This window comes from Coptis chinensis, chromosome 5 (assembly GCF_015680905.1).
Source record: "Coptis chinensis isolate HL-2020 chromosome 5, ASM1568090v1, whole genome shotgun sequence".
Classification (NCBI taxonomy): domain Eukaryota; kingdom Viridiplantae; phylum Streptophyta; class Magnoliopsida; order Ranunculales; family Ranunculaceae; genus Coptis; species Coptis chinensis.
The window spans coordinates 91,831,331-91,855,809 of record NC_141460.1 but is presented as its reverse complement, the minus strand read 5'-3'; the positions used below and the strand labels follow the sequence as shown (position 1 = coordinate 91,855,809).

The 24,479-nt window shown below is 43.7% G+C and overlaps 1 protein-coding gene and 1 long non-coding RNA gene across 2 annotated transcripts; one reads left to right on the top strand and one right to left on the bottom strand.

The window, feature by feature from the left end:
- Nucleotides 1–2,883: 2,883 nt before the first annotated feature.
- On the bottom strand, nucleotides 2,884–24,434 carry LOC147500065 (uncharacterized). Its single transcript, XR_015196186.1, has 6 exons — nucleotides 24,253–24,434; nucleotides 24,061–24,150; nucleotides 22,219–22,395; nucleotides 20,645–20,690; nucleotides 3,538–3,627; nucleotides 2,884–3,325 (listed from the first exon to the last, which is right to left on the bottom strand). It is a non-coding gene; the product is annotated as an uncharacterized LOC147500065 (long non-coding RNA).
- Nucleotides 20,901–23,318, top strand: LOC147500066 (uncharacterized). Its single transcript, XM_086561789.1, has 3 exons — nucleotides 20,901–21,237; nucleotides 21,994–22,704; nucleotides 22,796–23,318. The coding sequence occupies exons 1-3, from the start codon at nucleotides 20,901–20,903 to the stop codon at nucleotides 23,029–23,031; spliced, it is 1,284 nt and encodes a 427-aa protein (XP_086417915.1). The 3' UTR covers nucleotides 23,032–23,318.
- Nucleotides 24,435–24,479: the final 45 nt, after the last annotated feature.

Here is a 24,479-nt window from a genome sequence, read left to right as displayed (position 1 = left end):
CAAATCATCATCCTCTTCATCACCAGACTTTTCCCCATCATCTCCATCCTCACCTGAGTCATCCCCATCATCATCAACTATACTCTTCCCATGATCTATTGCTACATTTACATTTACATCTACATCTTTATCTACATCATCTAAATCTTTATCTACATTAATATCACCCTAGCTCACTCTCAGTTTCACTATCACTCTCACTCTCACTCTCAGTATCTATATTACTCGGAACAACTTCATTGTGGTCCCCTCTACGCACTGAGGCCGAGGTGCCCGCACTCCTTTTTCTCTTCTTTTCTCCTTCTACATCACCTACATTAGTAGGATCATCATCTGCTTTCCTATCGCCTCTACGGATTGAAGTTGTTGTTTTCGACCCCCTATCTCTCTTCTTCTCAGGCTCAGGCGCGTCACCGCGACCCGAAGAGGAACTGCCGCCACCAAACAACTTCTTTACACCCTTGAATGTAGTTTTCACTACATTCTTGACATTCTTTGATCAAGGACGCATTGCTACAAAGAAAAATAAAACAAGTATTTGTAACTATAATAAGTTTAATCAAATCTAAATCATATTCTAATTTTTAACACTACTATTACAGTTTCAAAACCTCCATAGTCTTCCCTAATACCCTTGCCCAGCCTACATTCCATGTATGCTATGCCTGCTACTCCTACTAGTTAAGTTGTCATTATCCATAGGCATAGACCCTATGTTAGATATGATACAGTCACATTGAGTTTATAAGTGCTAAATGCAATATGTTGTTTCTACGTCTACTAAGTACCAACTCATCATTAGGTTCTTACACTGTCGTATCTATCATACAAGGCTGATTCCTCCATATTTCGCTGCAATATGAGGTATACACTAGCAATACTTCAAATCACTCATACAAACTAATTTCAATGACATTAGCTATAAATTATAATGACGCTCAAACCTATATTCTACCATACTCTGATACATGATGGATCACCCAAAATTCAGGGTTTAAACAATATGGTTTGCAGGTTTAAGATATTGGGTATGCATCAATTTGGTTCATATATGATCTCATGCATCATAATAGCAGTGTAACTAAAGCGTATCAAATTCTATGAAAAGATCAATATTATATTTCCATTTGAGAAAAGGCCAATTTATTCATCAAAACAGACCTACCAGCTCTTGTTCATAAACTATAATAACATAATTAGTCCTTTCTTCATCTGAACTGTCTCTTTGATTCCCGGAATCCAAGGACGGGGATCGATCTCGTTAAATCAAAATGACCTAAAACCACTTAGTTTCTACTCAATGTGGGGCACATCAATGATTCCAAATGATTACTATTAAGAAAGATTCTTTGGTGTATAGTCCACACCTCAGTGATTTGAAGAGCTTGGTTTGACGATGTGATAAAAGACAAGATTGATCAAATTAAAAAAAATAAAAAAATAAAACACACACACACACACAAAATCATTGACTTACATAAAATCACTGACTTACAAGCAAAATGCGAGTGCCACAACCGTATAGTCCACACCTCAATGATTTGAAGAGCTTGGTTTGACGATGTGATAAAAGACAAGATTGATCAAATTAAAAAAAAAAAACACACACACACACACACACAAAATCACTGACTTACAAGCAAAATCACTGACTTAAATCACTAACTTACAAGCAAAATGCGAGTTAGTTACAAGCAAAAAACACAAAATCACTGACTTACAAGCAAAATGCGAGTGCCAAAGTATCGCACTAGTTTACCTTGAAAATGCAAATCCAAATGCTGATTACAATCGGTGCCACAATCCAAATGCAGATCCAATATCCAAATGCTGTCCTTGAAAATGCTGATTACAATCAGTGCCATAGATCCAAATGCAGTGGGAAAAGGACTAATTTACCTAGAAACAGTGAGAAACTCGAATTAAAATGACCTAGCCAAAATAAAGGTCGAAGGTTTTGAGTTTGTTTACGAGGAGACGACAGCTTGTGGGTCTTGAATTAAAACTACAAGAAAACAAAGGTTTGGTTTTGAGTTTTTTTCGTTACAAAGCTCAAAGGGTTTTTTGGTGAGTGTCTTTGAGAGATGATACCGGTTAAAAATGTTTTGTCGGTAATGCGCGTTTTAGGGGGTGTATTGGGCTTGAATTGAATTTCGTTTTTGGGCTTGGGCTGGAGGCTGCCTAATCTAATTCAGAGGCAACCCAATACATGACTCTTTCCAAAACTAAGAGCAAGTCTAATGGGGGGCTATATGGGCTGTTAAAGACAAATATAACACCCCAACCACAAAAATGTTATTCCAATGGGGCTGTTAAAAGGGTCTTAAATTTTGAAGGAGTCAAAAACCTAGCCAAAGTTAAGATCTTCGCTAGCAGTTGTTATAATAAGTTCGGGGACGAACGACATAGTTTATGCCGTTTGTGTGTTAAATTTCGACGGACGACAGAAACTGTGCCGTCCGTCCAAAAAAATTTCAACTTAAGTTACAAAATAATGGACGGACGACAGAAACTATACTGTCCGTATCATTTAGCACTTCAAAACAGAAAACGCAATTGGATTGGTTTTTTATTTTGGGGTGGCAAATTTGGTTGGTCAAGCTAAAAGGCCTATGTGGCACCTTTTAGCAGCCCAATTTAGCAGCTCTCCATTGGACTTGCTCTAATGTAATGATATGATATAATTTTTTTTTAAAATGTTGTACTAGAATGAATCGGTGTACCTGTTACCTAATAGAGCTATAGTTAGTAATTGCCATGTATTGGAATCCATCCAAAGAGGAACCATCTGTCCATCTTCCTAGATTGAATGCTAGCTTATTACATTCTTCTGAATTAATTCAGATGCATGAATAAGGACTTTTCAATTGAAAACTCTGTCACTTCTTATTCTACTTTCATTTACCAAGTAATTTTAATGCATGTAAAAGTTAATGTGATTCTTTTCATCTTCCTACGCTCACTACTAGTATATATATGTGTATGTCCACGGAACCAACTACAAGTACTTCTAAAACCATGGCAACTCAGAAAGAACTTAGTATAAAGCTTTTGGTTGACAATAAAGCCAAAAGAGTGCTTTTTGCTGAAGCCGGCAAGGAATTTGTAGATTTTCTCTTCAGTCTCTTGTCTCTCCCATTAAGTTCCATAGTCCAATTAGTCACTAAGGAAAACATGGTCGGGTCCCTGGGAAGCCTGTACACGAGTGCAGAGAACCTCAGCAATACCTACTTTGAGTCGTATCATAACAAGAACAGCATGTTGAAACCAAAACTATCCATCTCTGCGACAATTGCTAATGTTCCACTTCTACCACCAAGCGTCCCTAAAGTGATAAAATACTATACATGCTCATACGATGGTGATAAATACAGTTCATCTTATAAATGTTCTGATAAGTACGTAACCCATTTACTTGGGTCAACATGTTCGTCCTGTAATAGACAAATGAATACCGAGTTGCCCTGCATTGATGATGCGACGTCTACAGGTGCGTCAACAAATAATGGTACATATGTGAAAGGGGTAGTGACGTACATGGTGATGGATGATTTAGCTGTGATGCCCATGTCTACAATCTCTGGCATTACTCTTCTGAACAAATTCAATGTTCAGAATGTTTGTTCCCTGGAAGAGAAGATAGTTGGTGTCAGTATAAAAGTAGTAAGTACATTTCTCAAATTTAACCCTGTTTTAGTTAAGGTGTCTACGTGCAAATGTTTCCTTCATCTGTTCTGATTATAAATGATTTTCTTTTACCTGTTATAGGGTTTGGAGCTGCTGAAGACTTCCCTTAAATCAAAGACGGTTCTGTCTGATATATTTCTTGGCAGCAAACAAAAGACGACCGAATAATTCTCTTTTGTGTTATCTAGTAATTTAATAGTTTATTGCATTTTAGGGGTGGAAAGTTGTTTAATGATTGATATAGGAAGCAGCAGTAGGGTGTGAAGGTGTGTACGTGTTGGAGATGATTTAAATTGGTGTTTTTCCTTGATCAATAGCAAATGTTTAATTATAATTTAGTTTGAACAATGGTTTATATTTCCAAAAAATGTTCACATTTTGATTGCTCCAACTCCATTTCACAAGTAGCATTTTCTGCAGTATTGAAATCACAACGTCAATTTAATCTTTTGTTTCCATAATTGAACCGTTATGTATGAGAACAACAGGTCCATAAAGGATTTGGATTTGATAAGATAGCTATGATCAACAAACCGCGAACACCATATTGCTATTGCCCAAGTTAAATCTTTGGGAAGGACCTTTTTAATAGTACATTTTTCTCTTAATTAAGAACCAGATTAGTTACATTGAAAATGACCTCTGAAAGCATGTATGGGGTTTGGTAAATGTCGTAGAGCTCCTTAATTTCGTATATTATTTTTCTGAATTTGGCGGATTATTGAGGGTAAAAGATGAAATTAAAAAGACACAGACAAATTTTAGAGAATATACTTGAGATTTGCTCATTTTCAAAGACTTGAGATGTTTAATTTTTTTTTTATCTACTATAAACATTTTTTATGGTGGAAGTACCCATCCTTGATCTCAATCTCATGGCTCCAAATTTCCAATGGCAATATTTCAAAAGATCTGGGCTACCACGAGGATATCTCTATAGGGATGAGTGTTTCGAGACCGTTGGATTGGATCCAACGGTCCGAAAATCAAAAACAAAAAGAAAGAGAGAGAATATGGATTTGTTTTTTATTTTCGGACCGTTATATCTCGGATCGAACGGTCTCGGCTGGCGTCCCTATAGGGATACTCTCGTGGTAGACGAACTCAAAATCAAAATTGTAAGGGGTGTGCTTTGGGCAGGCGTGTGATTCTGGATTTGGGCTTTAATGGCCACGGATTGCGGTGGAGGCCAGAGTACACACGTACTCCACAGTACACGCTAACAAAGTTACACGTGTGAGCTTCACTATAAAGTATAAATAAGCGTGCATTTAAATAGCATCATTTTCTCCCAGTGTTAAGGAGCACTTGGTAGGTAATTTTTGCAACTTTCATTTAATTACACTGTAACTATAAGTTTTACCAATTTAACTCAGCTTAGTTTCACTTTTACCATTTCATTTTATCTTATGGTAGTTTAATTTTGGTTAGCTTTTCACAATTGTTCCCTATATTTTTTAGGTTTATTTATTTTATAGCCTTATAGGTTTAAGTAAGATGGGTTTTTTCTAAGGATTGAAATTTCAGAAATATGTCCTTATCAAATTTTAACAGTACGAAAGCAATTGTTAGATTTTATGGAGTTATAGAGTTTTCATTTCTACATTCTGCATCGTTTCTATCTACTGATATTAGTGTCTTTATTGAAATTTTTTATCTGGTCTAGATTCAGTAGGTATATTTTCCTGTACACATCATTGTGTAGAAAGTCATGATGGGATTTTACAATTGGTAATTCAAAAAAGTCATGATGGGAAACTAAAGAGATTCCACTCTTTACTGCATATTTTAAATGATAATTCTGCACTTTGTTGGCTAGTTAGTTCTTGTTGATGTATAATTTGTGAAACGAGAAGATAATCTTTTTTATAGTCAATTAATGCAAACCCTTCTTTCCAAAACTTTATCGATATTTGGACAAAAAAATTGTATTAAACCTCTTATTTGCAAATGTTGTAATTGGGGAGTTACTTTTTGGGCCTTTAGGAATTAGTAATTATTTTTTATATCCCCAGTGTATTATTTCGAGTTTGAGATGTGTACGATATGATCCTCTTCAAACAGGGCTTGTTGTTATTGATTTTAATGTCACTATAGGCCGTGGTGAGGGAGATTAATTTCTGGGTACAAGCAGATCAGTAAACAGCACTAGCCCTGGTTTAACAGCTTCTTCTCCATGGAAATTGTAGGGGAGCGATATCCTCATAGGGCATCGCTTTTCTTCGCGAGGATATAAGCGGCCCGAAGACATCGACCTCCAAGACGGACACGAGAACGGCCCCGCATGAACCTGCGTGTGCGGCGATAGATGAATCAAAGGCGACCTCCAAGACCGACTGCGGCGGCTCGAGTAGGTGGTGCGAACGGAGATATCTCGATCTGAACACTTCGCCAAATCTGAGCGGCTTGAATAGAAACCACGTCCCACCCGGGGTAATGATTGCCAAAATCTTAGTGGTAATCTCAACACCGGAAATAGGGACTACCGCATCTACCCCAATCATAATGCAGATCAATTCAACACTCATCCAGCGATCTCCACCCTACATTTGTACAAAAAGAATACACGTGTCGGAAGGATCTCCTCTCTCAAACTCTATAAATACCACCCTCTTTGGAACTTCGTCGGACTGATTCTTCTCTCCCCGAAAAAAGGAAAAAGGAGAAGATCGTGGCGGGATTAAGCTCCACCGGCGACCTCGGTCACATCAAAATCCTAACCGCTTCCGTTCTTCCTAGTTGTAATTAGGAAAGACCAAAACACTCCTTTACATTGGCGTAGACGTGGTTTCGATTCTTGGAGAACCACTTGAGATCATCTCTAATTCTCCGACCCGCGAAGCATGGTTAGCATAGAAGCACAAGTTGAGAACCTTGCTCACCGGTTTGGGAGTAGCGAATGAGAGCATTTCCTTGCTTTCGGGGAGGAAAATGCTACCTTCGTGCTTTCGGTGGATAGTTACCGGCAACAACAAATTCGGCAATGGAGCCGAACCACGGCATCGATGGCGTTAATCGGCCGACTTAACGAGTTGTCCCAAAAGTTGGCGGACCTCTGCGAAGAAGGACTTCGACCGCAGTTGTACACAAGATGCTTAAGGCGTATCGGCGCATCTCCGTTTACCGCAGAGGTCCTCGGCAAAATCCTCTCCACCGCGACTTCATCCAGCCACGCTTTCCCATATGCGGCGGCGCTTTGCCTGCGTCAGTGACATGTGGCTCGCTATATTCAAAGTCGGCACTTCTGACTCACGAGTTTGATTATCTCCATTGCAGATTATTTCCGGCCCGACCTCAAGGATGGCTCTCGATTGGTTCTTTTCAGCTCGAGTCCGATTCTATCAACACCTTGAGCGGCTTCTTGACTTGTTAAGCCCGCCCCGATCGTCCACAACAGGCGGAAGAAGGCAGATCTTGATTCTCTGTTTCAATTATCTTTCAAGGAGGGCGAAACTATTAAGTGAATTCCTAGGGCGGTTCAAGCGAATCTAACGTGCATGGAAAGTGGCTTGAAAGAATCTTTACGCCACAATCGGCTTTTTCTAATGCTTGCGAGTCGCGAAAACGGTGACCTCGCTAGGTGGATGATGAAGAAACGCCGAGAGACAACTGTCCAGAACTCTACGCTTCGTGTCGACAAAGTACATCAAGTTCGCGAGGAAACCTTAAAACTCCATGGTTTAGCGAGAGAGGCATGAGGTCGCCGAAGTCTCGGATCGTTCCCCGCGGGGGGCAAGAAGCGCGCCAGTCGCTTGCACCCGGCGGCTTCGTGCCGATCGGATAACGGCGAGAGTTTCTTGTCTCTCTCGCTCCCCGTCCACATCTTGGATAAGATCAAAGCGCGCCTCATTTTTCGGCCAACCATCGGGCAGCCAGCGATCGACTGGCAAAGCCTTTTGTGCATTTCATAAAGCAAAGTGCCATGAAAAACCGATGCATCTTTGGGGGCTCAAGCATTATCTCCAAGACACGGTGGAAGGCGGTTATATCAAACACTACATTAGCATTCACGATGGCGACTGCGTCACAAGTTGATAAAATTCGTCGTAATGCGTGATCGATCTCCACCACCCGTCACGCCAAAGGGATCTGGCTTTCGTCCTCCGCGTCGAGGGCGGCTCCGTGGCGTTCTCGCCCGCGAAAGAAGCGACACTTCGTCCGATCGTGACAATGCTCGCCTATTCATGTGATTACCTTTCCGGATGATTCCGTGACCTCTTCCCGAGAAAAGGCGTCGGGTTAGGCTCTTCGGGAAGTCTATCATTTTACTTCACAAGCGACTCACCCGCGTGGTCAGTCGCGGCCAGCGAGCGATATCACTTTCCGCGGAGGCCGACTTAAGCAAAGTTTGCCTTCCTCATAATGGCGCGTTGGTCGTTCATGTCAAAATCGGCGACCGGGCCGATCAAAGCGTCTGATCGACCACAGCGGTTCTGTGACATCTTATTTTACCACACCATGCAAGAGATGAACCTCCCCAGTCCGTTCTCCGTCGACCCGATCGCCCCCTTTATGGGTTCAATGGCTCGAGGCGACCCGTTAGTGACATTATCTTACCGTGTCGGTGGGATCTCGAGAGGATAAGATTACGGAATACTTTCGGTTCTGCGTTCTCTCGGCGACAAAATTAATATCTGATGCCATCCTCGGGCGGCGGCTGGATTCATCGGATGCGGTAGCGTACCATCTACTTTACATCAAGTTCTCCGCTTCCCGGGACCTCGGGCATGATGGAACTTGAAGCAATCAACTTGAAGCGTACCATTGCAACCGAGTCCAATCAGCGGATGCACTGCTCGTGAATTGCTTCCCACCATCACAGAGCCCTCCAATACACAATGGGGGACTTAGTTGCGAAGTCCAACCCGGCTGCCAAAGCGAGCGGCGGGGGAGCTCTTCCGGTGAGTTTCTCTCCATTTGCCGATACACTTTTCGCGCCCGAGTCCTCGATGCGCCCAGTATGACCTCCGACATCGACCAGCGTCGGTACCTTTGTCGATTACCTTTGTCGGTTAAAGTTTGAGATCGTCCCAGCTCATATCAAGCGCCACAATTGTCGGCCGCCCGCTCCATCATATGCTTGCGGCCGGGCCCCTCCCAGTCGTGGATACCCACGGCGGCGTTGCCGGAAGGTCGCTCCACATTCGGCGACCGGTCGGTCGTCCCATCGGTGCTTTCGGATCTCCTCCGATGGCGAAGTTATTTAGCGATTTAACCATCGGTCCGTTGTAAAAAAACTCAGCGGCAGAAAAAGAAAGAGTGAATCTTGGTGCACCGAAGAGCGACCCCAAGTTTGTGTATGTAGGGGCTAACCTCGACCCCACACTTCGGATCCTGACTTGTAAATTTCTTATCTATGAATAAAGATGTTTTGCTTGGTGGTATATCGATGTGCGGAATCGATCCTAACCGCATACCACAAATTAAATGTGAACCCCAATGCGGACCCGGTTCGACAACGACCTCGTCGACTATCCCTGCGTTTTCAAAAAGCCATCAACGACGAGGTCGAAAAACTCAAGCAAGTCGGTTTTATCAGAAAGGTCGACTACCCCGAGTGGATTGCCAATATTGTTGCCGTCCCCAAAAGAATGGCACGCGGTTAAACGTATGTGTCGATTTCACAAATGTCAATCAGGCCACGCCTAAAGATAGCTTTCCCTTGCCTCGCATTGACCAACTGGTCGACCAAACCTGTGGTCACGAACTCCTCTCCTTTATGGATCGCGTCACGATGGGTACAACCAAATCCCACTCGCCCGAAGAAGATCAAGAAGACTTAGTTCATTCACGGAACAAAGGGATATATTGTTACAACGTCCTCCCGTTTCGGTCGAAGAACGGCGGAGCCACATACCAATGCTTAGTCACGGACATGTTCAAAGACATGTTAAAGCGACACCATGGAGGTCTACATTGGCGACATGGTGGTCAAAAGCAAAAAGCAAAGGCGATCACCTCACCCACTTAGAACAAGCGTTCTCCAGACTACGCCGTACGGGCATGAAGTTGAACCCCGAAAAATGCCTCTTTGGGGCGTCCTCCGGCAAGTTTTTAGGGTATCAGGTGTCGCAGCGTGGGATCGAAGCCAATCCTGACCAGATCCGAGCATTCTTGGATATGCCCGATCCACGCACAAAGAAACAGATACAGAAGTTGTCAGGAATGGTCGCGGCGCTTAACAGGTTCATATCAAGGGCCTCAGATAAGTGTAGACCGTTCCTACAGCTCCTCAAAAAAGGCGAGCCGTTCTCATGGAGCGATCAATGTCATCATGCATTCGCTACTCTCAAAAGTATCTCTCACCACGCCTCGCCTCTTAGCCAAGCCGATTACATGGAGAGACACAGGGCTTTATCGGCCATATCGATTTAAGCCATCATTTCAGTTCTCTTTAAAGAGGAGAACAATTCAGAGAAGCCGATCTACTTCACGAGTAAGACACTCCGCCAGGACCGAAAAGAACTACTCCTTCTGGAGCGAGCGTTACTTTCGCTTTGTTGTATTCCATACGGAAATTCAGGCCGTACTTCCAAGCACATCAATCAAAGTTCTCACCGACCTTCCATTGAAGAAAGTCCTTCATAAAGAAAACAAGACTACTCGAATGGCGGTTTGGGCGAAGAACTTCGGAGAACACCACATAGAGTTAGTCCCCGCACTTCTCGGAAAGGTCGGTCGTCGTTTGATTTCCTCATGATTTCGGTCGAGGACCCCAACCGGGAACAAGAAACGGAGCTCCCAAACATGCAAGCGCGAGTCAAATCATACGGTCTCTCTTTGTGGATGGTTCGAGTAACCTCGGTGGAAGCGGCATCGGTCGTATTAGTTTCCCCGGCGGAAATATGATTGAAAAGTCGGTTAAGCATTGACTTTGCCACTTCCAACAATGAAGCCCGAGTCTGAAGCACTAATTAGGGGACTAAGGATGGCGCTTGCGGCTTCGGTGTCGAAGAGCTCAAGTCTTTAGTGACTCGCGAATGTGATTAGCGGGTTGCAAAAGTACACTACCCAAGAAGGTAACCTTTCAAAGTATCTTCGGTCGTTCATCGGTTATTGCCTTCTTTTTTAAGCGGTACACATACATCATTTCTTGCGTGAGGAGAACGCCATGCCTTGACGGTTTAGCTTATTTGGCTACCCGGACCGAGTTGCGTTCCCCGACAAGTTCTCATTGAGGTAGTCGATCGACCTGCATACCAAGTCGACCATACCTTGATGATAAGCGACCTATTTCCTCTCTCCGCCAGTCAGTTGAGCCAAACATGGATGCAACCCATCATCGATTATATCCGGCCGCGGCCGCGGCTCCGAGGGGCGTGCCAAGGCCCGGCCAGTCTCTTATCAAGCTTCGGCGTTATTGTTTAGTCCAAAACAAGCTATTCAGGAAATCGGTGGTGGTCGCGCTTTACGATGCATTACCCGGCGAGGGTCAATTGATTTTTGCGAAATTCACGAAGCGCGAAATGTGGAAATCACGCCCGTGACGCTCGTTAGCCCACAAGGCCATCTCTCCGAGGATATTTCGGCCCCGGATGCGGTCGATGCTAAAGCATCGTCCTCAAATGTCTCAAAATGCCAAGCGTTAAACCCGCAATATCATCCAACCAGCTTTCATGGCCCGATCGGCATAAGCGAGCCGGTGGCCATTTCATGTGGGGCATGGACATCATGGGACCATTCATTCCACGAAGAGTCTTGGCTTCCGCTTTGTCCTAGCTGCCACCGACTACTTCACCAAGTGGGTCGAGGCCATTCCCTCGCGCTGCGTCAAAGAGTCCCATGTCCGCAACTTCATCACGGACTCACATTATCACCAGATTTGGGTTACCACATACACCGGTAATGGACAATGGGCCTCAATTCAAAGGCGAGAACGATCAAAGAGTTCCTAGCCAAGTGGAAGATCATTCATCGTTCTCTACTCCAGCGATGCGCTCGAGTAATGGTCAAGCGAAAGCCCGATAACAAAGCTATCTTGGAAAATTTGAAGAAAAGATTGAAAAGAATAAGAGCCAATGGCCAAATCGGTTGGAAAACATTCTATGGGCTCACGCCTGGCGGCTCGCTCGATCTCTGCCGGCGAATCGCCATTCTCCTTATGTTATGGCACGAAGCGTAAATTCCCACCGAATCGACCGTCGCTACAACTTCGCTCGGAACTTGTCGAAGTCGGGGCATAACGACTCCGTGTTATCCGCGAGGCGTCGACCGACTTTGGAAGAAAAGCGGGACTTAGGCTGCGTCGAGTCGCCTCTTATCGGCAAACTCGAAGAACTCCTACAAAAGCGAGTTCATCCTAGGTCTTTTCAACTGGTGACCTAGTGCTCAAAAAGACGCGGGGCGACTCCAAGTTAGCACCCACATGGGAAGGCCCCTACATGCGTGGAACGCGTCGTTGGCAATGGAGCATCTTGGATAAGAACCCAAGAGGGGAAGATGTTGCCTCGACCTTGGAATACTTATCTCTTGAAAAATTTTATCGATGGCGACATTCATGTTGAAAATCTTTTGTTTTCATTAATGTAAGACAAGTTTTTCTTTCGACCGATACTATCTACTCCGGTTAGTTGTATTGATTACATTTCGCGGGCTACTTTAGCCTCTCGATTCTTGTTACGTCGAGGACCTATCTTTCTAGGATCGACTACCGAGAACGCTCTCTCTCCTTGAGAGGAGGACATCTTTCGGGGAGCTCACAGGAGCCTCTCCAATTCTTGTAACGTCGAGGACCTATATTTCTAGGATCGACTACGAGAACGCTCTCCGGCATGGCCTCTCCGATTCTCCGAGGAGCTCCACGGGCTACATAGCCTCTCCAATTCTTGTAGCGTCGAGGACCTATATTTCTAGGATCGACTACGAGAACGCTCTCCGCGGCGGAGCGATTCTCGGGGAGCTCACAGGCTACTTAGCCTCTCCAATTCTTGTTACGTCGAGGACCTATATTTCTAGGATCGACTACACGAGAACGCTCTCGGCGAAAGCGGACGACTCTCTCGGGGAGCTCCGCGGGCTACATAGCCTCTCCAATTCTTGTAACGTCGAGGACCTATATTTCTAGGATCGACTACGAGCGCTCTCCGCGACGATGACTCTCGGGGAGCTCACAGGCTACTTAGCCTCTTCAATTCTTGTTACGTCGAGGACCTATATTTCTAGGATCGACTAAAGCGAGAACGCTCTCCGCGAGCACACAGCTCTCTGGAGCTCACTGGCTACATAGCCTTTGCAAGTCTTGTTACGTCGCGGCCTACATTTTTAGGATCGACCACGAGAAAGCGGCCTCATCGTATTTTAAACACTCTCCGCTCTCCACGGCACCGTAACCCATCCGTTTCTGTCACATCAACGACCTATATTTCTAGGGTTGACTACTTAGCAGGGCGCATATTCATAAGATCAAGTTGCTAGTTATACACAAATACACAGTAGCATGCATACACATCCAAAACAACGTTCCATGACAATACGTCATCACAACTACGTCCACCGATCTGCTGGGATTACCCAGGAAATCCAGATCGATGATCATTACAAAATAAACAAAGTATAGAACTGCCACTTTCGTGGAAACCAGTCCTCCGAACAAAAAGGCGAACTGCTCAGGCAAGCCTGAAAACACAGCTCTATTGTTTGCTCCCGTATAAGAGAGAGGAATGTAGACTATATTCACAACTTACGACGGTGACGAGATCGATGATGATCACCTTCTCAACTTTCAGTAATGACATGCTTGTCTTCCGGGGCTGCGCTAGTCGAAGCAGTATGTCGAGCTGACCTCAGCGTGTCATACTTTTCGTCCAGAGCGGCATAGGCGATACAAGCTTCGATATCGCCTTCTTAAGCCTTCAGCGCCACCTTCCGACATTTCTTAAGCATAAGCCCGTCACAACCGCCCGGTTCCCTTTCCGGCTTCGGTCAAATCCGACACCAAGATACAGGCGTTCTCGGCGATTCACGTTACGGTACTTGGTGGACATATCATCCGATTTCTTCTTGTCCACCCCCACGCGCGGCTCGCAACCCCCACTCCGCGTCGCGGGTTACCACTAGTCTCGAGCGGCTGCGACAAAGCATCTTTCGACTTATCATACCCTGCGAGCTGCATGAACATAGTTAGAACACCGGACTCCCACGGAAGTCAATACAACGTAAGCTATCAAGAACTCACCAAACAAGCGGCCATATCCATCGTCCCGGTGGTGTCCCCATGTCCTCGCGTCCTCGACTTCTGCTTTGTCTCCATCTAGCACAATCCCCCGAGCGGTCGCTATGGGGGCCGAGTGAAAAAATTCTGATCCGGCGTTTCACCATCCGCTTCTTCCCGTCTTTCCCGTGGTAGAATTTCCCCCCATCCTTACATGGTGGGGCGAACTCTCACATGAATCGGCGACCTGCGCCCAACTTCGTTGTGCTTTCAACCAAACGACCGATGGTTTCACCCACTTTCGGTGGTGGCGGCACAATACAATGCCACCCGGCCAGGCGACTATCTCTCCTCGATGGTTTATGACCGCCCGGCTTCTCCAAGGCAACCTTTTCTCTTCCCCGATCGCCATGAACATGAGGCTCAAACTCCATTTCCTCCATTGTTAGGGGCGTTTCTCTCACAAACGCCGCGACATCTAGCCATACTAGCCTACCGGCAAAGTTCACGACGACAAAGTTAACAACACTTACTCTAGGTATTTCTCAAACCCCGAATAACACGCAGCGTAGAAGAAGCGACATACGATGAACAAGCGGCGACGAGAAAAAGCGCGGGCAAGAGCGAGCAAAGATGAGGAAGGAAAGCTTAGGCAAAACAATGACAAAACCTCTTGATGATATGTGAGAAGCGGTTTATATTCCTTAGGAAACGCCTTTTCCTAAATGCCTCATTATCACCTTGAGGCGTAAACGCCATCGCCGCCATCATTATGTCCCATGAACCCTCGTCTCCCTACCGTGTCATGCACGCAAGGGAACAACTGCGATTAGCGGCCGCGAATCTGAAGCAATTCGACCTGCATCTCGAGCGGACTCCGGATCGATGCTCCGTCGTCGGCGTCACTTCCAAATCTAAAGCACTCCAACGACGGGGCGCTCCCCCTTCATTTTACCACTTTCGTAAGTAAGGAGGTGTCGCCATCCTGAATGGGCCTACCACGTTCCATTCTAAGCCGTGTCATCCTACATAACTATGAGTGAGCAACCGACTCGGACATACACAAACCAACTATCTATCATCGCGTGTAAACAAAGGAAGATCTGGGTGTAATAAGCGTTATCATCACGACTCGATGTTGAGCCGAGTTCTTTGAGATTACTTTCGGAAATCCAACCCGCCCCCACGAGTTCGTCACATTCGGCTACCCCGAATCAGCAGGAGACACCCACTTGTTTAGGATTACAGTACACAAACATAAAAAAGGCGAACTGCCCAGGTTACCCCAGAAACCGGTTATTGTATCCAAAGCATATAAAAGGCGATAAAAGGCAAAGAACAAATTTTACAACTTCGTCATCTCCGCCACATTAACTTCTCCTCCACGCCAAACGCTTCATCGACCTCAGCATCTCTCCCGTCCACAATGATCGATATGCCATCCAACTCTAAGCTCATCACCGCGATCGGTCGCAGCGCTTCTTCTTTCGAACCACCACTTACGCTTCCGCGCACGCTCACAGAAGAGGCAATCGCCCCACCGGCACCCCCTTGAACCTCCTCCACCGAGGGACGGGACGCACAGCGGGCGTGTTCCTCCTTCAAGCCATTGTAGTCAGCCTCCAGTTCAACGAAGTCTGCGTCCAGCGTGTCATAGGCCTGATTAGCGTCCTGAGCAACCTTCTTGCGGTCTGGCATAATCGTTCGACCCCCCATTTCCACGGTAGCTGCTTTCGCACATTATCTTCAGCTCCTTCTAGCTTTTGCCTCAGCTCTTCCGCTTCCGTATCTTTCAGCATCTTGGCCAGATTCAACGCTTCATGAGCTCTCTTCAAATCTTCCAGTTCCTCGCGCTCCATCTGCGAGGCGTCCTGGACATTTTTCAGCTCCTCACCCCGGCTTGACACCATTTCCCTATCGATTCTCAAGGAATCGGGCGATCTCTTTCAACCACGGAACCCACTCACCACGGTAGCGAACATACACATGGTTAGCACACCAACAATTTGCATAAGCAAGCAAGTACCTCGGATGAAGTTATAAGACATACCAAGCATTGCGCGATTTCCATTAAATCTCAAGTTGTCGGGCTTAACCCGCTTCTCATCTAGCTCTCTGCGGTTGCCATCGAGCTATTTGTTCTAGCAAACAACCCGCTATCTTCTTTGGATCTGAAGCGGCGCCGATTAAACCGTTTCCGCGGTCTTGGCTGCGCCCGTTCGTCGGATAGACAAAATGTCCTTCCGGATCGTCCCGCAGACGCCACCGCTTTCGATTAAGCCTTACGTGGGAGCCTTGGCCTTCTTCACGGACTGGGATCGGCGTCCCGATCGGCCGCTGGACCCCACTCAAAAGTGGCCAAGTCCATCACTTTGCTTTCGGTCGGGCCCCACTGGCCGAGATACCGTGGCCCCCGCCGCACCACCATCGATCCGCCCCGTGCTAGCACCATCTTCCGCGAGCATGTCGAGCTACTTTCGCGGCTTCGTCCGGCGTCTGCTTCGAGGAGACATCGGCGTGGCCTCCTCTCCGACCTGCCCCTAGCACGCGGCGATCAAAACCAGCGGCTCCAACTCTACGGGGAGCCTCGATCGAACCCATTCAGGCCGCCGGTGCCCGATCCTCCGGCTCTGCGGTTCCCCTAACGGGCGCCTTTGCGCTCCCCTGCCCACCCTCTCCTCTCTCGTGTTATCGGATCACTTGTGCGGCTTCTCCATCACCCCTCGCCGTTCGACTTAGAGCCAGCTCCTTTTTGCACCTTCCTCTTCTCCCGGATCGCGGCCCTCCCTTTTCCTCAAAGAAATGAGCAACCTCGGGCAACCGGCTTGTTTTTCAGCCGAGTCGGCCGAGCGAATCTTTCTATCTCCCCACGATCGGTTCGCGCTTCCGCGAAAAACTCTGCGGCCAAAGCAAAACAAAGACTGTTAGAACGGCTATCAAACGCGTTACGAAAAATAACAACGAAAAAGTGTTCCTACCCACCGGATATGTTACAAATCCTAGTTAAGCGGTATACACCCGCTCACCACGGTAATTGCCGACTAGCAACAACGGTCTCTTAGTCCAGGCCTCATTGCTTACTCCATCGATCCGCGGCGAGCGGCGTCGTCATGGTTTGCAAGCTAAAGTTCATGTTCCCCGATCGGCGTATCACATAGTGCTCCACTATATCCGATACCCTATGTCATATTCCCCACTTTCGCGTTCAGCAGGTCGAACACCTTAAATAATCGCCGGTGTTACCCACGAACCGACAGGGGAGACTTCCAACAAAGCGCCAAGAAGTCGCATACCGGTTTGAAACGGTATGTGCATCTGGCGCTCTCGGTAACCCTCACAGATTATAACTCCACCGTTCGGTGGGTTATACTCCTCACTCTGAACATTTTCACTTTCGATCGTGGCTCATTATATCTCCGGTCGGGGACATTAATCCCATCGCCGCCACTCATTTCGGGGAAAGAGTTAGCGACCGCGACGGTTCACACTTCTAGGAGGCATTAAAGCGATGCCGACCTCTCCCCGACGACGGCGATCGGCCCGCGTCATCATCTCGACCGAGATCGGGCATTACCCCGCTATCCTATCTTCTTCTTCTTCTAACTCAACCCCCACGCCGACAACTTACGATTCTTCATCCTCGTTACTCTCCACAACTCAAAGATATCTCTCCGGACTTCCTCCGACCGAGTATCATCGAATCGAACATTCTAACAACCCCTTTTCTATCAAATATTCAGTTCTAAACCCTATAGCCTTACAATAACCTACTTACTTAAAATAACGAGCGGACGAGAGGAAAGCAAATGGAAATGGGAAAGATAATGAGAATAGGGGAGCACTCACCGTAAACCCTAGGCTGGGCGTTTTTTTTGGAAGAAGAAAACACGAAGTAACTTTTTCAGTATTCCAAATCTGATTTTGTATAAACCGCCCGCTCGGTTACCAAGGAGTAATCATTACGACCTACGCTTATAGCCCGCACACGTGTTCCAAGGCACTGTCCTTTCAGCAGTTCCGCATAACGCGGCGACACGTTTCTGCTTCAACTGCTACGATTCTGTCACGTGCACGTAAGTTAAAACTACCTTTTCCCGCCAATTCACGAGGCCACAACATTCAAAAGTGGCGCTCTACCAGTCGGTTCATCCACTACTGTTCGCTCACGCTCCACCACGCTCGTCCGACTCTTTCTCTCGCCGGCGCGTTTCCACCCAACGCCCCTCGGTGGGTCGTGTAGGGAGCGATATCCTCATAGGGCATCGCGACTCTCGCGCGGAGCATAGCGGCGAAGACATCGACCTCCAAGACGGACGAGAACAATATAAAAGCCACACGCGCGTGCGGCATAGATGAATCCAAGGCGACCTCAAGACCGACCTGCGAAAGGCGCCTCGAGTAGGTGGTGCGAACGGAGATATCTCAAGTCTGAACACTTCGCCAAATCTGAACGCGGCTTGAATAGAAACCGCCCCACTGGGGGTAATGATTGCCAAAATCTTAGTGGTAATCTCAACACCGGGAAATAGGGACTACCGTGATCTACCCCCAATCATAACAGATCGATTCAACACTCATCCGTCGATCTCCACCCTACATTTGTACAAAAGAATACACGTGTCAGAAGGATCTCCTCTCTCAAAACTCTATAAATACCACCTACTGGAACTACGTCAGACCTGATTCTTCTCTCCCCAGAAAGAGGAAAAAGGAGAGAAGATACGTAGGCAGTTCGCTCACAGCGACCTCGGTCACATCCAAAATCCTAACCCTTCCCGTTCTTCCTAGTTGTAATTAGGAGAAGACCAAAACGCTCCTTTACAGAAATCATTACTTAGCTCATCCCTTTTCAACCTTGGTTTCTATCTAGTTTGCTTTGGTAAATGTCATTTACTGCTGCAAGGGTTTAGAGTTGCTGAAATATTCCTTGCAATCCAATATGTTTCCCTCTGTAGTTTTTTTTGCAGAGAACTTCAGGGAGAGGTATCAGATTATACCTGAAAGGCTCACTTATCAAAAGAAAACAGAAATACTATACGTTGAAGGCTGGAAAGACGCGTGTGCCCTCTCCATCGGAGCTTTTCAAGAAGCCCACAAATTTTTTTGGTATGTTCATTACTAGTCTACTCTTCAATGTCTCCCTTCAACTATTTTATTTTATAATGTTTAGTTAGGATTAGGCAGACCCTTATCTGTATTAGAGAGAAACGTATGTACAACATTTCGGAGACATCCTCCTTTACAGTAGTACTAAGTTTATGATCTAATGATCTGCAGAAAAGTTACTCTCCCATGTTTGAAAAACAATAGATACAAAATTCGTACTTAAGTGATGGATATGAGCTACCAAATTCCGTGTGTACCATGGCGGAGATTCTGATCTGTTAAGGATACTTGTAGCTAGTAGAGAGTCTGAGTGTACTCTGATTTTGTTGATCTGACATTAAAAGCACCCCCATAATCAATGTTTAAAAGCATAGCTCTTGATGCGGGACTGACAAACTTCTTTTTGTTCTTAAAATGACCAAGAGTTATTTGGGTGTAACCATATATTTATTGGCTATGATAGGAACATAAACCAGCTGGCTTACTGCTGAACTACCTGGGCCACCTGGACCAGATAGTTATACGTGTCTTATTGAGTTAAAATAAATAATACTGGTGTACTCTGTTGCAGTAATTCGATCTGTTTTAGTAATAAACTATTTTATCGATTTGATTCTTTTTCTCTATTTCAATGATTCCAAAAGTCGACCTTTGTTTGTTGACATCAATCATCAATAGGTGCACACTTGTTCCCCTACTAATTTCTAACTATTTACAACAGAAATATCAAATTGATTTCCAATATAATTAATCATTTACATGTTAATTGATTTTGACAATGACACCTAAACTAACTACTTAGGAATCATTTTGAATTGTCAGAAGCATATGCCTGACACAGTATAAAAAAGAAGAAAAATTGTATCCTTTTGCTTAGTGAGCTGTGTATATATATTGATATTAAGATATATTACAGGTATCTGACTGTCCAGAGACTCAGTTATCAAATCTAAAATAAATTGACTCAGGGGCCTCCCATTTATACAACCATGGGGGTTTCTTTCATACAATTCCATAGCACCTGCAGCAAGACTAGTGCTATGCTTTGCAGCTATGTCAGCTGCAAAATTTGCTTCTCGAAGTGTGTGTGACAACAAAAGAGTCTGTAATCTGTTAAGACCCTCAGTTTTCTGTTGAGAGGTTAGATATGGCTGAATTAACAACCATTTTTTATCAACTGAAAACATGGTCATGGAATCTCTATTTTCCAAATCTAACAAAACATAAATTCTAACTATGGTCAACTGCCAACACTAATGTTAATACTTCAAAGAATAACCTAATGAGTTATAGGATAGCAAGTAAAAGGTCAAAAGAGCTTATTAAATGTGATGAAAACAGTAAAAGTGTTTCCATTTTAGAAATTTTATGCTCTCTACCCTGCTTAAGTGAATTCTGATGGTTATTGTTCTAAATCTAATCTGCCGTGAAAATGAGTCCACCTGATATCAGTTCATATACCTTCTCTTCTTTGTTGAGTTATGTTATACACTAGCACAAATATTGCTACAGAAAAACACTAATTGATTGATTTTGCAGGCACTTATCCAATTTTAAGCAAAGCAGAATGTAAACTTAATTGATCTAATTGAATGAGTTATTTAGCAGAAAAAAAGGAAAAGGCCTCTTGGTGTTGAGTGTATGCAAAATCAGGAAATAAATGAATTAATGAAAACAATTTCTAAATAAAAAAGAGCTGACCTGAAGAAGAAAAGGAAAAAATCTGTTGTTGCTGAGTTTAATGAGTCTGTATCATTAGACGAAGATTATTATTCACAAATGAGGAGTAGTGAATTAGATGGCGATGAAGAAGATATCAAATGAAACTGAATATAAAAATAAGATTTTCAATATATTCTAATTTTGTATTATGATAAAAATTCCTAAACAAATTTATATGTTTGTCTTTAACACAGGAAATTGTCATGAAGCCTGGAATTTTGGAGAGCCAAAGTCTATGTGTTCGTTTTGTGGAGCAATACTTTGGTATGAAGAAAGGGTTGGTAGAACAAAGCAGACCAAGAAACCAAAGTTTGGAATATGCTGCCTCCATGGAAAAGTTCAGCTTCCTCTTTTAGCTGATGCACCTCCATTCCTAAACCAGCTACTAGATTCTGAAGGTGGTTCAATGTCTACAAATTACAGAGAAAACATGAGGGCGTATAACACGATGTTTGCTTTCACATCAACTGGGGGAGTGATTGATAAAAAAATAAACAATGGTAGGGGACCATATGTTTTTAAGATCAGCGGACAAAATCACCACAAAATTGGTTCCCTACTACCCATTCCAGGTACACCTCCTAAATTTGGGTAGTTATCTATCTAACAAAACAGAAAGAAGTGGGAGGACAGATTCCACGTCATAAGGTGAGACGTGGTCGACACACCCCCTAACTATAGCCACTAAAAAATTATGGAAGGTGAATTAAAAAGCTTTTATGGGGTGAGTTAAACAGTTTTTCTCACCTCACCCACGCCACACAAAAAAGTCAACATTGGACAAAAATTTTATGGGTTGAATTTTTTATGGGTTTAGAAACATGAGCATGGTCAATTAAAAAAAATGGTAATAGTGGGGGTAGGCAGTGGGCCCAAAGGACCCCATCCATTTTATGTGCCTACGCCTTGCGCTATCCGAAGGCGATGGGCAATTGGGCTGGCATTGATTGGGTTTTGGCGCCTTGTGTTGTGGTTTCGCGCCGTAGGCGCAAGTCGAATGCGGGGTAGCACCGCAGGCACGTCGAGGTCTCGCGGGCCGTAGGCACGGGCATACCCTAGTACATATATGATACAGCCAATGAAGTACAAAACCTTCTTCAAAATATTAGATTCTTAGATATTAGGATATTAGATTTTTTTTTATTGGCTAGGATATTAGATTTTTTTCGTAGATATGATTTTCTTCAATGATAAATGGAGCAAATAATTAGCCATTTGAATTTTCATAATAATTCTGTTTTTACATGTTCTTTACGAGTTAATTTGGGTTTTTCCCTTTGTGCCCGACTAGACTCCTAAATTTGGGCAGTTATACATATATAATACAGGCAACAAAGTGCAAAACAGATTGAACTCTTTTAGTAAGAAGATTGAAAAGAAGAAACCGTTGGATTCAAACATTATAGCAGGACTCATTAGCATGTTAAATGAAAGCAACAGAATAGCTGAGACTTACAAAATGGCGAGAGATCGTTTTGAAGAATCTGAGACCGCTGATGTTAGTATAAGACTCATTAGCACAAGAGGAAATGATGGAAGACTCTACAACTTACCAACTTCTAATGAGGTAGCTACTCTCATTGTTGGTAATGGAGATGAATCTCAAGGTCACCGTGATATTATTGTTGACAATAAAGGATACGGCTTAAAGAGAATTGATGAAACTTTTCCAAGTTTTATGTTAATGCAATACCCTCTCTTATTTCCTGACGGAGCTTATGGATATGTGCCTGAAACCAAGTACAAAAATGGTAGTAAAGTGGGCAAAAGACAACATGTTACCATGAGAGAGTACTATGTATTTAGAATGCAAATGAGAGGAAGTGAAGGGGTAACAATAGTCAAAAGTAAACGATTGAAGCTACAATTTTCGGTAGATACATACACTGCTATTGAGGAGATGAAGCTTTCATGGGTTAGAAATAACCAACATACTATTCGTGCAGAATTGTACCAAGATTTGGTTGATGCTGTTGTTTCTAGGGATACTAAACTTGCATCTGTTGGTAGGCGATTAGCTTTACCATCGTCTTTTACAGGTAATTAAGTCTATTGAAATCCCCAAAACTCACAAGTTTAAAAAATGGATTTATAATGACAAATGATTAGTTTTACCATCGTCTTTTACAGGTGGTCTAAGATATATGGTACAAAATTATCAGGATGCCATAGCCATTTCCAGATGGGCTGGAACTCCTGACAGTTTCACCATATTTACTTGCAACCCCAAGTGGTCTGAAATTCAAATGGCATTGGACAAGGTTTCTAAGGGACTAAAACCTGAAGATGCCCCTGATATTGTTGCTCGGGTATTTGAAATAAAATTGCACGAGTTAATGACTGATTTGCAACGGTGTAAACATTAGGAAGATATTAGGAAGATTCGAAGATGTTATTTCAATTCCCATATCATAATACCAGTTGCACTACAGAATAACTCGTCAACTTTTCGACCTTAACATGGAAAGATTTACAACCTCCCCGGTAATGGACATCGTTATCTACACATAAAAGATTTCCTACCCTTAAATCATAAAAGAGTACCCAATTAATCCCAATAACGAACATTACCACTTTAGGATCAATATTTTGTGCTTGATCTCCTGCAAGTGCTTCTCCGATCACTTTAAGCAATACCCTTTGCAATTTATAGGATTGCTTAGAGTTGGCACCTTCGTCTTTTGTAAAATTAAAAGTTGTGAGATTTCCTAAAATGTAAGGTTGCCTGCTTATGTCATTGAAAAAAATGGAAGCAACATATTATGGATCTTTATTATGTCAAAACTCTCTGACACTTCAAGTGAAAAATTAACTTAAATTGAAAAGAAAGATGACTACCTAAGTGAATGGCTTCAAGTGATAGATCAGTAGAATACAAATTACTAACGTACTATGGTTAAGGAAACGCACAATGAAAAGAATAAAAAGCAAAATGAACCTCTCTCAGTTAAACACCTAAAATGAAGAAAAATAGACTTTGGGAAAATAAGCAAACTGAAAAACTCAATTTGCTAGCTATCATTTAATACAATGCAAAAACTCTAAAATGTGAACTACATGTTGAACAATACTGACATTCAACTTATTCATCAAGCATGCTTCAAGACAATATAATGATGCATTTGATAAGCTAATCATCTTGAGCACATATGAGCACCTTTTTATCTTTGACCCTACTTTTGAAAAGTTAAACAATAAATATGTCCTAACTCAAACACATTTAGTCAAGTTCTTGCACTATCTCGACTTAGCATAGAAAACAACATAAATAACCATGGACTTAGCATTCATGTAGCGCCACACACACACCCCCCAACCAAACACAAAACAGTCAACTTTGAAATGTTTGTTGCCATAATTTAGTAGATGTTATTGTGGATTTAGTATGTGTTTACCTGGTCACGGAATGGGAATGCCTTCTTTTTACCAAAATCAAATTCCTTAGGATTATAGTGAACGATCTCAGGTTCAGGGAAGCCAGCAGCCTGGAAAAATTAGTGGAATCAAATAAGGGAAAAGGAAAAAAATTCAACCTGAACAAGTGAACAACATTTGTTGAATTCTTTTATATTCTCTGTTATAATTACCTTAGCACACGCCTTTGCTAACCCATCAAACGTGACATATTTCTCTCCAAAGATATTGAAGATTTGCTTACTTGCTTTCTCATTACCAAGAACCTGAATAAAGGCAGTGGCCAAATCCTGTAATGTGTTTCCACAGTTGAATGTGTTAGAAATTTAAGAACTAAATAAAAATAAAATAAGAAGTAGCTATAGCTGTAAATTTGAATTGTACAATATACTTGAGATAA